Source organism: Oryctolagus cuniculus, chromosome 3, assembly GCF_964237555.1.
Source record: "Oryctolagus cuniculus chromosome 3, mOryCun1.1, whole genome shotgun sequence".
NCBI classification, from domain to species: domain Eukaryota; kingdom Metazoa; phylum Chordata; class Mammalia; order Lagomorpha; family Leporidae; genus Oryctolagus; species Oryctolagus cuniculus.
The window spans coordinates 180,402,362-180,414,666 of record NC_091434.1 but is presented as its reverse complement, the minus strand read 5'-3'; the positions used below and the strand labels follow the sequence as shown (position 1 = coordinate 180,414,666).

The following is a 12,305-nucleotide window of genomic DNA, read 5'->3' as shown; positions in this document are numbered from 1 at the left end:
CCCAGCACCAGGGAAGCAGTCCCCCCTTCCAAGAAGAGTCCCCAGATGGTCCCGGGCCAGCTCCTGGGGTCTTCTCTCCCTTCAAGGTGGGTTGGGGTGCCTCAGAACGGCACACCCCACCTGCTGCCTCCAGACCGCGGCAGTGTGCCAGCACCCTGGCAGTGCCACGGCCCTGCTCACGTGTGAACCCGAGATCTTTAGTCGCCTTTCCTCAGGAACCATTTGTCTTCTTAGGCAAGGGAGAGCGGGAAGAAAGCTGCTCGAGTCTGCCCTTCCTAACTCCCCAGGGCCCTGAGCAAAAAGCAGCCGTAATAATGAACGCACTCGCTGGACTGGACACCCACTGAGATCCGGTGAAGACTATGGAGCACTAAGAGACGGAGATGAAGAAGATAGAGCAGGTTGCACAGGCAGAGAGACCCCCAGGGAGAAGGGTGACGTGAACATGCAAACCCCCACAGGGCCTGTGGCAGGAGACTGGGCATGGTCGTCCTGGACCACTTCCCAAAACTCCTAGATGAGGTGCTGGTACGCCAAGTCAGGAAACATCCATAAACACAGCGGCTGCCTCCCACTCAGGCAGCGTTATCTGGGATAAGTGACTGCTCAGCCACGTGGGCTCACCACACCTACTCCTAGGCTTCCTCCAAGCACCAATCGAGATGACCATCATCCCCCTCCCCTGAAGACACAGGACTGCTGCCCGTATGTGTACAAGTGTGTGAACTTGATGTGGAAAGGCAGGGTCAAAGATGGACAGAAACCCCCCAACTCTCAACCTCCTCATTTCCAAGCAATCACAGTCCGGGACTTAAGGGTAAGGGGTGGTTTGTGCCCTGGGGACAACTGTGCTCCCCTCCCAGCAGAGGACCAGAGCATGGGTAGGATGCTGGAGCCTTAGATGGGCACAAGGAAAGAGGAAAGCTGGGCAGTGAACCTCTCAGGCTTCTCTCTGCCCCAAACACTGCCTATGCCAAGGGCCAGGGGTGGGCTACTACTGAGAGAGGGGCCAGGCGCTTGCCAGCTCTCCTCTGCCCATCCCTGCAGTCATGTGCTCTCACAACAGTGCTGGCATCCCATGATGCTCTCAGCACCTCTCCCCCTCCGCCCACCCCCTCTGCCACCCGAGAGTGGAAACAGTGTGGGCAGGCAAACTCGTGCCTCACTGTAAACCATCCTGGAAGTAAGACTGCACAGATTCTCCTCTCTTCCTCCGACAGGCGGTCTCGGGAGGGAGGGAGGACACCGTGGAGGACATCTTAGGAGTCCTGGGAGGAACTGGCGGAGGGACAGAAGGAGCTGAGCACCTGCCTGGCCTCAGCCGCCAACCCAGCATAGCCTACGGAGTGACAGCACCAGACTCCTCCCTCCACCCTGCTCAACCCTGAGTCCCCAGTAAGTTATAAAAATGTAGAAAAGGCAAAGAGAAAAGTGTAAACAGCTCCAGAGAATTAGGGGTGGGTGGGGGGAGACACAGCCTCCATGCTTCCCCCCCCACTGGCAGGGACACCTGCATCCTGTGTCAGCATATCTGAGACGGATATCGCCTCACCCTCAGGGTCAAGGCTCCTGGAGCAGGGGACAGAAGAAGGCAGAAAAAGGAGCAAGACTGGAGCAGCCAGCCCCAGCTGGGTCTTTTCCCAGATCCTGAGAGTCCTCCTTCCAGCCACATTAGTTCTTGGTCTCATCAGTGACCCTCTTGTCTCTGAACAGGCCTTGCTGTAAGGAGTCACGCTTGTGCCCCCAATAAACCCCAGTAGCCACGTCCACCTTCTCCTCGAGTCCTGATCTTAGAAGCCCAGTCACCCGCAGAGGGCAGCCACACCACACTCAGCAGGCTGTCAAGGCCACGTCAAGGCCATGTCCAGCAGCCCCTGAGCTCTGCTGCTTGCAGTAGGGAGGGGTTGGGGCCACAGCCAGAGGAAACAGTTGGGAAAAGCAAGAGTGAAATGGAACAGAGGCATTCAGACAGCACAGCCAAGGCTCCTGGAAGACGACATCAGGGAGTGGAGAGCTGCGATCCAGTCTCCAGCACAGCCACTGCATGCCCCTGTCCTCAGGCTGCACACTCTGGAGACTTCATGGGCACAGACTTGGAAGCCCCGGGCTGTGGACCCCTTCTCCCACAGCTATGCCAAGTTCACAGCCTTCCAGTCGCCTGGGTCTCAGTCCCCAGACCTGTGGTTTCTGGAGTTTAAGCCTGGATGAAACCCAATCCCGGTCCTCCACTTGCTGGGCAAGGACTGGAAGCTCCCAGGTTCCCCGCTGTCTTCTGCCCAGGTTCAGCTGTGCTGCAGGGGGTAGGGAGGGTACGGGTTGCAGCCATGCCCCTCAGGCAGGAGTGGAGTGGGAAGAAGCTAATTGTTGGCCTCACCCTCCTCCTCATCGAAGGACTGCACACCCGAGGATGTGACGTCAGACACCTTCCGACTGAGAGCAGTGGACATCTCAGGGTCTTCTCGCGGGGAAAGAGACTCCAGGTCCCGGCATCCCGCATCCTCTTCCTCCTCAGGGGCCAGTGGCCTCTTTTCCTCCTCGGCAGAGCCCCTTGCCAGGTCCACCCCGCCCACCCCTGGAGCCCAGTCAGTGTCTCCCCCCAGCAAAGGTGGAGGCTCCTGAGCAGAGTATCCCGAAGCAGGTTGGGAAGGTCCCATGTCATGCAAGCTGGGCTGTGAGTCATCAAATGCAGGGCCAAGATAGGATCCTGTAGCCGGAGAGGCAATGAGGGACTGGTCGCTTGCTTCCCAGGCATCCGATGAACCCAAACAGTACATGCCCTGGGACACATAGGAGTGAGGCCAGCCGTCCATGGGGGCTTGAGCAAGGCCATCTGTAAAGAGAATGAGGGTGGTTGGTGGGCCACAGAACAGCAAAGGCAGTGCAAACAGACAGCACCAAGGAGTGAGGGGAAGGCAGAAAAGGTACATGGAGTAGGGGACACGGTGGGACAGTTGAGACAGGCAGGAAGCCTTGAAAGAGCAGAGGTGAATGGAGGTTGCCTAGATAGCTGGAGAGGCTTTTGAGGCCATGTCTCTCACCCTGACTCTCCATCAACTCCTGGTAGTTGTCACTGTAATTGCAGCCCAGTGGCTCCTGGGTAGAGTTGACACTCATGTCCTCACCATCCATAGACGACCAGGCCATAAGTGTGGCTTCTGAGATAGCAAACTGTTCCATGACGCCTGTGAGAAGAAACACTGTCACCACAAGACACCTCCAAGGACTTTCAGACACACAAATGGGGCAAGGGTAAATCTTAGTGCAGCTAACTGTTCCACAGAAAAGCAAGCAAGTCACTGATCTAATTTTGATTTTTCTAATAGCCCATCTAAGAAAATTATAAGTAAACAGTTGACATTCATTTTAATAATATATCTTATTTAACCCAACATATAGTAAGCATTATCATTTCAACATATAATCAATATAAAATTAATGATAGTTTATATTTCCTTTATACAAAGTCTTTGAAAGCAGTTAGTATTTTACACTTACAGCACATCTCCATTCGGACTAGCCACATGTCAAGTTCTCAATAGCCACATGGGGCCATTGGCTAGTGTATTGGACAGCACAGCCTTTGCATATGCCCCGAAACAAGGCAAAATCGTGGGGGACTTCCCAGAAGGCCAGATTTAAGATTCCTAGGGGGAAAGAGTTGGGGGTCTTCTGGTGAAATATCCTAAGGGATTAAAATGAGGGATTTCCAGAAGTTTAACTTTGAAGGACTTTAGGGATCTTACTATTGGTGGTCAAGGACACAGGAAGCTACATGGAGGCGCTAGATCAACAAAGAGTATCAGGGGCTTGTGGGTCTACAGTGATATAAAGCTCAGGGACTGGAAGGAAATGGGAGGGTACCACAGTGGGAATGGCTGGACTAGCGGAAGGCATGAGTAAGTTGAAGCTTACGTTGCTACTGCACTACCCGACCTCCCTAACTGTCCTCTACATGTCTGCCCCCTCCCCACTGATACTCCTCCTACCACCCACACCACCAGCACGAAGACACTTCCCCTGTCTGCCAGACCTGTCACTCTTCCTAGGTGTGTGCACAGGTATTCCTGCATGCTTGTCATCACATCTGTACTACTTTCCTGGAGTACAATTAGCCCTCTTCCGTAGATCACCACCTCCCCACCCCAAATTCCCTTCATCACCAAATGTTGTCACAAGTAATGAGTCTAGTAAGTGAATTCATGGCACAAAATGCTAATGGACAGAGTCTAGAAGAGATCCCCAAGGGCTTTTCTTCTTGTACTTCTAGAAATATGAGCAGAAGCAGAGCCTTTTAAAGCCCAAGGCCCTATGTTCTCCCCTGTACTAAAGGAATGCAGGGGTTGGACAGTCCCACAACATGGGAGAGAGGGGCCCACAAATCCCATCTAATTTTCCCTTTTCGGAGATGGCAATAAGAATAGGCTTGAGGGCACCTATTAGGATGAGAATTAACAATTCAGAATGCTTAGATTTACAGCTGTTTGGGGAATGTAAGGCTATGGTCAACACACGGACCTGGCCAATCCTGCCACAGGGGATCTGGCTAGAGGATCAGTCTCTGGCCATCCCTACGACTGTCTCATGAGGGTTCAGAATACAAGTACCTGCCAGAAACCGCGCCTCCTTCTCGCCATCGCTGAGGTCAGAGTAGGCGTCCGTATCCCTGCGCACGGCCTCGTGGCTGTGTTGTGGTTGAATGGCTGGTGCCTTCCCCCAGCCCTGCCACTCAATCATGTGGGCTACCCGGCCTTGCCCCATGGCTGTGGGCTTTGTCACATGGTCCTTCATGCTTCGTGAGATCCCTAAGGAGCCAGACATTCTCCACATGGTCCAAAATGTCACACAATATCCATGCCAGGCCCTGCCCACCAGCACCGCCCCAGTCACATGGGACGCCATTCCACTGGGGCATGTATGAGGGTGCATTGCAGGATGGGAGAGGCCGGACACTAAGAGATCAGGAGTGTGGGTGTCCGGCCTGCGGGAGCAAGGGGATTAGGACCAGGAGGCTTTAGGTATTCTCCTGCGTGGGGGCGTCCCAGGTCAGGAGTCTCACCTGAGAATGACGACTTGGCCAGGGCCCCGATGCCGTAGGCGTTAGAGTTTCGCTTAAGCTTCGGAAGAATGGAAGTGGTGTCCTCCATGGAGAGCTGGGATAGGAAACATGGGAGGCAGGGCAGAAGAATAAGAAGGCAAGGGGGTGCCTTAAGTATGGAGGAGAGTCCGTGGTTTCCAAGAAGGACATGAGGTAGGACAAGTGATAAGAAAAACCATCATTCCTCCCAGTCCCAGGGAGGCATGTGCCCCAACCACGCTTGTAAACCGGAGGGCAGATAGAGAATGCAAGGACTCTCACGGTGCACCATGTTCTCTGGGAGCTCTAAGGGAGAACACGAGGAAGGGGAGTCAGGGTAGGTCAGGGGAAGTAGGGGCAGCTGTACTCACGTTGATGCCATCCCAGGAGAAATCCGTTCGAGTTTGCTGTGAGGAGAGAGGAAAAGGAACGGGTATTCCAGGCACTTCCAGGATTGCAAGTAGCCCACCTTCCTCTGAGGGACTTCCAGAGGCACGGAAGTGGGGAGGCGGCACCCCAGTGGGCAACGTTTGGCATGCGCTTTGAGGAGAGCAGAAAGAAATCTTCTGGAAAAGAGCTAGCGTTTGGGATGCTGCCTTGGGATTTCCAGAGAGAATTCAAGGGCCAGGCAGCCGGAGAGGGGATCTTTGTTCCTGACAGTTCTCAGAGTCCCTCCGAGGTCGCTGAGCGAGGGGACTGAGCAGCGAGGGTCTCACCTCTGTAGACGGCCGGTGGAGGCTGCTCCCGTGCAGTGAGCTGGTGCTGTCCATGTTGATTTGGTCGGCATCCTTCAGGCCCTTCCAATCCACTGCGATCACCTCGTTCCCTGCGGTGGCCGGAAGGTTAGCTGCCCTCCTGGGCCCCCCTTGGGCGCTCCTCTCTGCAGGCGCGGCCGCGCGTGAAGACCAGCCCTCCACACACCACTCCTGACCGCACCTTCCTTTTACGACCCTACTGTTCCCAAGGTTTTGGCGAGGGAAGTAAGGATGCTAAACCAACCTGCTCCTGTTTCACCCAACTGAGAACAGCACACCCAGAAAACAGTTATTTTTGGTTGCTTAAAAACTTATCTGGCCGGTGCCACGGCTCACTAGGTTAATCCTCCGCCTTGCGGCGCCGGCACACCGGGTTCTAGTCCCGGTCGGGGTGCCGGATTCTGTCCTGGTTGCCCCTCTTCCAGGCCAGCTCTCTGCTGTGGCCCGGGAGTGCAGTGGAGGATGGCCCAAGTGCTTGGGCCCTGCACCCCATGGGAGACCAGGAGAAGCACCTGGCTCCTGGCTTCGGATCAGCGCAGTGCGCCGGCCGCGGCGGCCATTGAAGGGTGAACCAACGGCAAAGGAAGACCTTTCTCTCTGTCTCTCTCTCTCACTGTCCACTCTGCCTGTCAAAAAAAAAAAAAAAAAACACAAAAAACTTATTTGCTGCTGTCTACACAGGGAGGGGTCCCGAGTTCTCTTTGGGGGTTTCCCCTGGAGCCGGAATTTTCACTTGGCCATGTCAACAACCATGGGCAGAGCATCCCCACTGGGAAGGGAGGAATGTGCCTTCTCTAGTGCCCCCCATAAAGTCAGTGGGTCCTTCTGACAGGAAGAGGACTTGGCGCCAACAGAGGGAGGGTTGGAAGCCGGAAGCCGGGAGAGTGGAGGAAGAGAGGGGTGAGGTGGAGACTGCATACCTGCCAGCTGGGAGCCAGGTAAGGGATATAAGAGCAGCGACAGGACAGAGTGGACAGGGAGGAGGACTTTTAAAACAGGCCTGAAAGGCACAGGGATTCCAGTGTGACAAGGCAGAAGCTCCTGGGAAGGAGTGACAGGGTTTGGTGGCTGACTGGGAAAGTGGAGGGCTGGGGCGCAGGGTGGTAGCTTCTGGAGCAGCCATGGGGGTGACGGCAGAAGGAGGCTGCCCCACCATCCACCCTAAGATCCTGCAGACACGCGAAGTTTCATGGTTCCGAGAGGCCCACTTTTGGGAACAGGAGGATGGGAGGAGGCACTCCTCACGCGAGAGCATGGCAGGTACCCATGGCGGGGGGTTTCGGTGCATTGGACCCCGCCAAAGTCGGCCTGCTCTCCCTTGGGGCTCCAGGGCAGCGGCCATATGGGTCAGATCAGAGGCTGCGGCTGGAGGGGGAGAGGAGAGCTGGACCTCTGGACACAGACAGCAGGAGTGGGGCAGGCAGAGAACCATCTCTGAGGAGAGGAGAGATGGGGGGGCACAGTGGGAGAGAAGGAGGGGAGGTGGCCTCGGTGGGAGAGGGAGAGCTGAGTCAGAGCCTCAGGCGGTAGGGAGTAGAGGTGACTGCCGAGGAGGAGGGGGGTATCCATGGAAATAAACCGGGTCTCAGAGAAATCAGGCTTCCGGGGAGTGAGTTTGTTTGTAATAATAATACGAATTATTCTCTCAGCCTGAGGTCACTGAGCTCGTCGTAGGCGGGAGAAACTGGGAGTTGGAAAGGGGAAAATTGGGGGTTTGGGGAGAGGGCTGGATGAATTCCTTGAGCTACAAAAGTGGAGTGGGGGCAAGGGGGCGGTGGCTAGGCACGGGCTGAAGGGAGCCGACGGAAGGACGCCAGGCGCCGCTCAGCCCTCCCCCAGTCAAAGGTAAATAAAGAGCGGGCCCCGCCCCGCCAGCCCCCGCGGACAGGTGCAGTCGGGTCCCGGGCCCCACCCTTTCTGAAAGGGGGCTCCCCACCCCTCTCTGTCCCTCCAGACCCCGGCCTTCTCCCCGCGTCCCCCCCCTAGCCCAGCCCAATCCCTCCGGGAGTGGAACCCGTGCCCCCCAGGGAAGCACCGGGCTCATCCCGCCCCCGCCCCAGAGGGAAGACGCACGTGAACAAAGCCATTCGGGGGAGGCAGGAACGACGGAAAAAGACAGCCGAGAGGGAAGGCGAGGGGCAAAACACCCATGCCAGATGGAGGGCGGCTGGGGGTGGGGGCGGGGGCGTGCGAAGGGCCCGGGCGACTGAGAACCAGGCAGGGGGGCTGCTCCACCCGCCCGGGACCGAGGCGGCGCCGGGGACGGCGGAGTACGGCGGAGGCCCCGGGGTTTGGGGAACGGAGCTCAGCGCGGAGCGCAGGGGCGGCGGAGGGCGGTGATGGAGAGATGCCCGGGAGAGGCAGCGCGCCTGCGGGAGGGCCACGGGCACGGCCAGGAGCCGGGATGCACGCGAGATCCGGAGGCGCGGGCGGACAGCGGGGAGGACGCGGGGAAGCAGGGGTCGCGAGCAGGGAGGCAAGTGGAGGCGCGAGGCAGGGCCGGCGGGTGCGGAGCGAGGGACCCCGAGGGGCTAGGGCGGGTGGGGGAGGGGCCAGGGGACCCCCGCGCGCCCGCGGTACCCACCCACTGTCCGCGAGCCGATGCAGCCCATGGCTCTGGGGGCCTCGGGGCCGGGCCCTCACCGACTCGGGGCGCGCGCCGGGGGGAGCACCGGGAGCCGCGCCGCCGCCCCAGCCGCTCTGCAGCGCCGCGGCTGTCTCCGCTCGGCTCCGCTCCCCCCTCCCCTCTCCATCCCTCCCCACGGCAGCCTCAGTCGCCGCCGCCGCCGCCGCCGCCGCCGCCTGGCTCCCCCGCCCCGGCTCGGCTCGCTGGCGGCGGCCGGGGAGGGGGCGGCCCGGGGATTGGCTGCTTGCGGTCCCTCCCCACCCCTGCCTCCGATCCCCGCCGCGGGGCGGGCTGCGGGCCCTCCCCCACCGGTACCCCTCCCACGCGCCCAGCCTGCTCCGACCTAGCCTTGAGCCCAGGGCTGCTCGCCCGGGGTCCTGCCGGTCACCCGGAGAAGGCCTGGCTGGGGTCCCAGCGGAGGGGTCTGAAACCTGGGGCCCGCCCTTGGGGTCTGGTGGGTGGACTTTGAGGCCAGGTTTGGGGTGCCTGAGACAAAGTGGGGAAGGGGTGCGACTAGAGTCGTGGATGCCAGATTCCGCAAACACTTGTTTTCTCCCTGGGCTGCATCTGGGACACACACACACACTGGAGCGTGATTGGATAGACTTCGGACTGTTCTGCGGTTGGTGTGCGCTATGTTGTCCATCCAAACAGATCGCGAAGTCTTTGCTGATGGATCGTGTGTGATGCTTCCCGGGGCTCCGTGCTCGCTGGACGCCCGGGATGGAGGAGGGGAGGGCAGGGTTAGGGTTAGGATGGAGGAGTGTGATGAGCATAGTTCAGTCGCAGCTATAGTGGGTATTAGCCTACTCAACTTTTCGGAGCCCCGGTCTGCTGGGATGAACGAGGGCGTGGGTGTCCTGGAGCAGTCGTGGGAGTAGAAGAGAAGCCTCCGCGTGGGGGGAGTGGGCCAGGTAGATACCAAAGGCCCCTCCCAAAGGGAGGGAGCTTGGGGCTAAGCTGATAGGGTTTAAGGGGGCACTATACTAAAAGCAGCAAGAAGTCAAGTTCGGAAAAGCTGCGCGAGAAAGAACAAGGAGAGCCTTCATTCTGAGCAGTACCCAGAAAGCCCGAAGAGAGCAGACCAGGTCAGCAGGGAGAGAGAGAAGGCAGGAGCCGGTCCAGAGTCTGCCGGCTCCCCGTTGGCTTTGATGGCCCGTCGGGCACGGCAGAGGGAGAGTGGGCTGTGACAGGGCAGGGGAGCGCCAGTCTCACAGTCTCACCGGTTAGATGAGGATTGGGGACTGCAAAGTGTGGAATCTCAGGTGAGGACGTGGGACAGATGCTTAGCCTGTTGTTTGTTGCTGTCACAAATTACCTGAGACCGGGTAATGAATGAAGACTGGAAGTTTATTTGGCGTGCAGTCTGGAGACTGGGACGTGACCAAGAACACCGCCCCAGATCTGCGTGGTGTCTGCTGAGGGCTTTCTTGCTGCAGCAGGCAGGGCAAAGGGCGTGGTGAGACAGAGCACCTGGGCTAACCTGGGTCTGAGAAAACCACTGAGGTCAGGGGGGGATGGGGACACTCACGCCCTTATCCCACTCTACTCCCCTCACCAGACCCCACCTCCAAATGCCACTAAGTTTGGGGATTAAGTTTCCAACATAGGACCTACTGGGGGACATAGTCAAGCCATAGCAGATACTGTTAACCTAATTGCAAATCTGTGAGGCAGAATTATGGAGAGAAAACCCATCTCTGGTTTAGCTGCATGAAGAAACAACAACCTAAATCTACATGTAGAAAGCCAAGGGGGTGGGACTGGCATTTGGCAGTGGATTAAGCCCCTGCTTGCAGTGCTGGCATCCCACATGAGCACGGGTGCCAGTCCAGGCTGCTCCACTTCCAATCCAGCTCCCTGCTGATGTGCCCAGGAAAATAGTAGAAGATGACCCAGGTCCTTGGGCCCCTGCCAGCCACATGGGAAACCCATATGGAGTTCCAGGTTCTTGGCGGTAGCCTGACCCAGCCCTGGTTGTTGTGACCATCTGGAGATAGAACTAGTGGATGGAAGGTATCTTTCTGTCTCTCCCTCTTTGTAACTGCACCTTCCAAATACATAAAATAGATCTTTTTTAAAAAATGGAGGAAAAGAGAAGAATCCGCTGCTTAGATTTTACTAATGAGGCTAGTTTGTGGCAGGATCTGATTCTCTTTTGACAGTGCAGAGAATGAATAGGCAGTTTCTTTTTTTGTATCTACTATTGTTGGTTATCTAAAGGAAGTATCAAATGGTTTCTGCCCTCATGGAATAGCTGTACAGTTATCACTTGGCATCCTCGGGAGATTGGTCCCAAGACCCAGCAGCTAAGAAAATTCCAGAGGTGCTTTATTCCCTTGCATAGAGTCATGAAGTATTTACATATTACCTATGCACACCCTCCTGTATACTTTAAATCGGCTCTACATTGCTAACAACACCAAATATAATACAGTGCTATGGAAATAACTTGCGTTGTTTAGGGAATAGAGGGAAAAGAAAAAAAAAAGCCTATTGAGGGTTGATAATATATCGCTTAGCTGCAAAGAAAGAAAATGCAGAGATGGTGAAAAAGTAAAAAAGAAATAGCCTGCATCACTCCTGCGATGTTTTCCGAGTGGAGAAAACACTGACGGGAATACTATCGCTGCTCATCCTTTCTCCCTAAGCTGCCCTGTGCTTGTGGTGCTCCCAGAGTAATATATATCTATATATTTCTACGTTTCTTGTACTGTGGGCCAAACATGGATACCAACCACTTCCCTTGGTCCCATTAACATAACTATATTAGGCTGGGTCTAGCCAAATGCTTTAAATCAAGTTCACATGAAGGATCCCAGGTCTTAGAGACCCAGTACCATCCCACATTCTGTCTTGAAGGCATTTCCAGCATCAAAGGAAAGTAAGATATCGTAGACACAGTCCTGGCCAGCTTCCCTCCTGCTCACTGCAGGGCTTCTTATTCAGGAATCCTCTGACGTATCACTATTTAGGGGCAGTCTCTGAATCTCATTGCCATCTTCTGAGCCAAGGCCAAAGATTTCAGTTCTGGTAGGAACTGGAACAACCTTCCCGGAGGACAGTTTGACAGCACTGATCAAAAAATCTTTAAAATATGCATTGCTGTTCTGGTTGTTACTAAGTTGTGACACAACTATTCCATTTATAGAAATATCCTAAGGACATAAAAATAGAATGTGGATGAAGATTTAACCTACAGCATTCATCAGAATAGTGTTTATGTCATTACTGTATAATGAAGATTGTACATAACACACACATGGAAACCTGGGAGTTAATTAAGTAATTTTTGGTCTATGTCTATGCTAAAACACTATGCAGCCAATACTAATATTTTGTAATTGTATTTGTTGAAATGGAAAATGCTTCATGATATACTGTGATATTAAAAAGCAGGCTATGATGTAAGGATTAGAGTGCATCAATTTTTTGTTTAAAAATCACACACATGCACACTCACACGTTGTTCCACCCAAGTAACTTATGATATTCCCTGGGGAAAGCCCATGTTTGCCAAATCTCCATCCTGACTCATAGATTACAGTTTGACCATCCATGAAATCGCAATATTAACCACTTCATTTCTGAAGTCTAAAAATATCAGACTTTGGCAGAATGCTCCAGTGTGGCACCGACACTTCCTTAGCGGTCTCCTTTGGGACGCTGCCTCAAGGTGAGCTTACACCTTCCACTCTCTCTGATGTTGCTGGTTCATGCTCCTAGTCTCCTGGGGATAGAACTTGTAGAAAAAGAACTGACCAGTTCAATGATACCATCTAAAACAGGAGTTCTTGTCCCAGCATCCATGATTCAACGTCTATAACGCTGGATGGGGGAAAAACCCACA

The 12,305-nt window shown here is 55.4% G+C and overlaps 1 protein-coding gene across 2 annotated transcripts; it reads right to left on the bottom strand.

The window, feature by feature from the left end:
• Window positions 1-2,208: 2,208 nt before the first annotated feature.
• FAM131B (family with sequence similarity 131 member B) lies at window positions 2,209-8,574 on the bottom strand. 2 transcript variants are annotated; one of them, XM_051849011.2, is made up of 7 exons: window positions 8,414-8,574; window positions 5,791-5,900; window positions 5,446-5,481; window positions 5,057-5,150; window positions 4,605-4,802; window positions 3,039-3,182; window positions 2,209-2,830 (listed from the first exon to the last, which is right to left on the bottom strand). In XM_051849011.2, exons 1-7 carry the CDS (start codon window positions 8,439-8,441, stop codon window positions 2,358-2,360), a joined length of 1,083 nt encoding a protein of 360 aa, XP_051704971.1. In that variant the 5' UTR covers window positions 8,442-8,574; the 3' UTR covers window positions 2,209-2,357. The 2 variants fall into 2 exon arrangements, with proteins under 2 accessions (XP_051704971.1, XP_051704972.1); XM_051849012.2 differs by lacking the exon at window positions 8,414-8,574 and adding an exon at window positions 7,903-7,922.
• Between the last annotated feature and the right edge of the window lie 3,731 nt (window positions 8,575-12,305).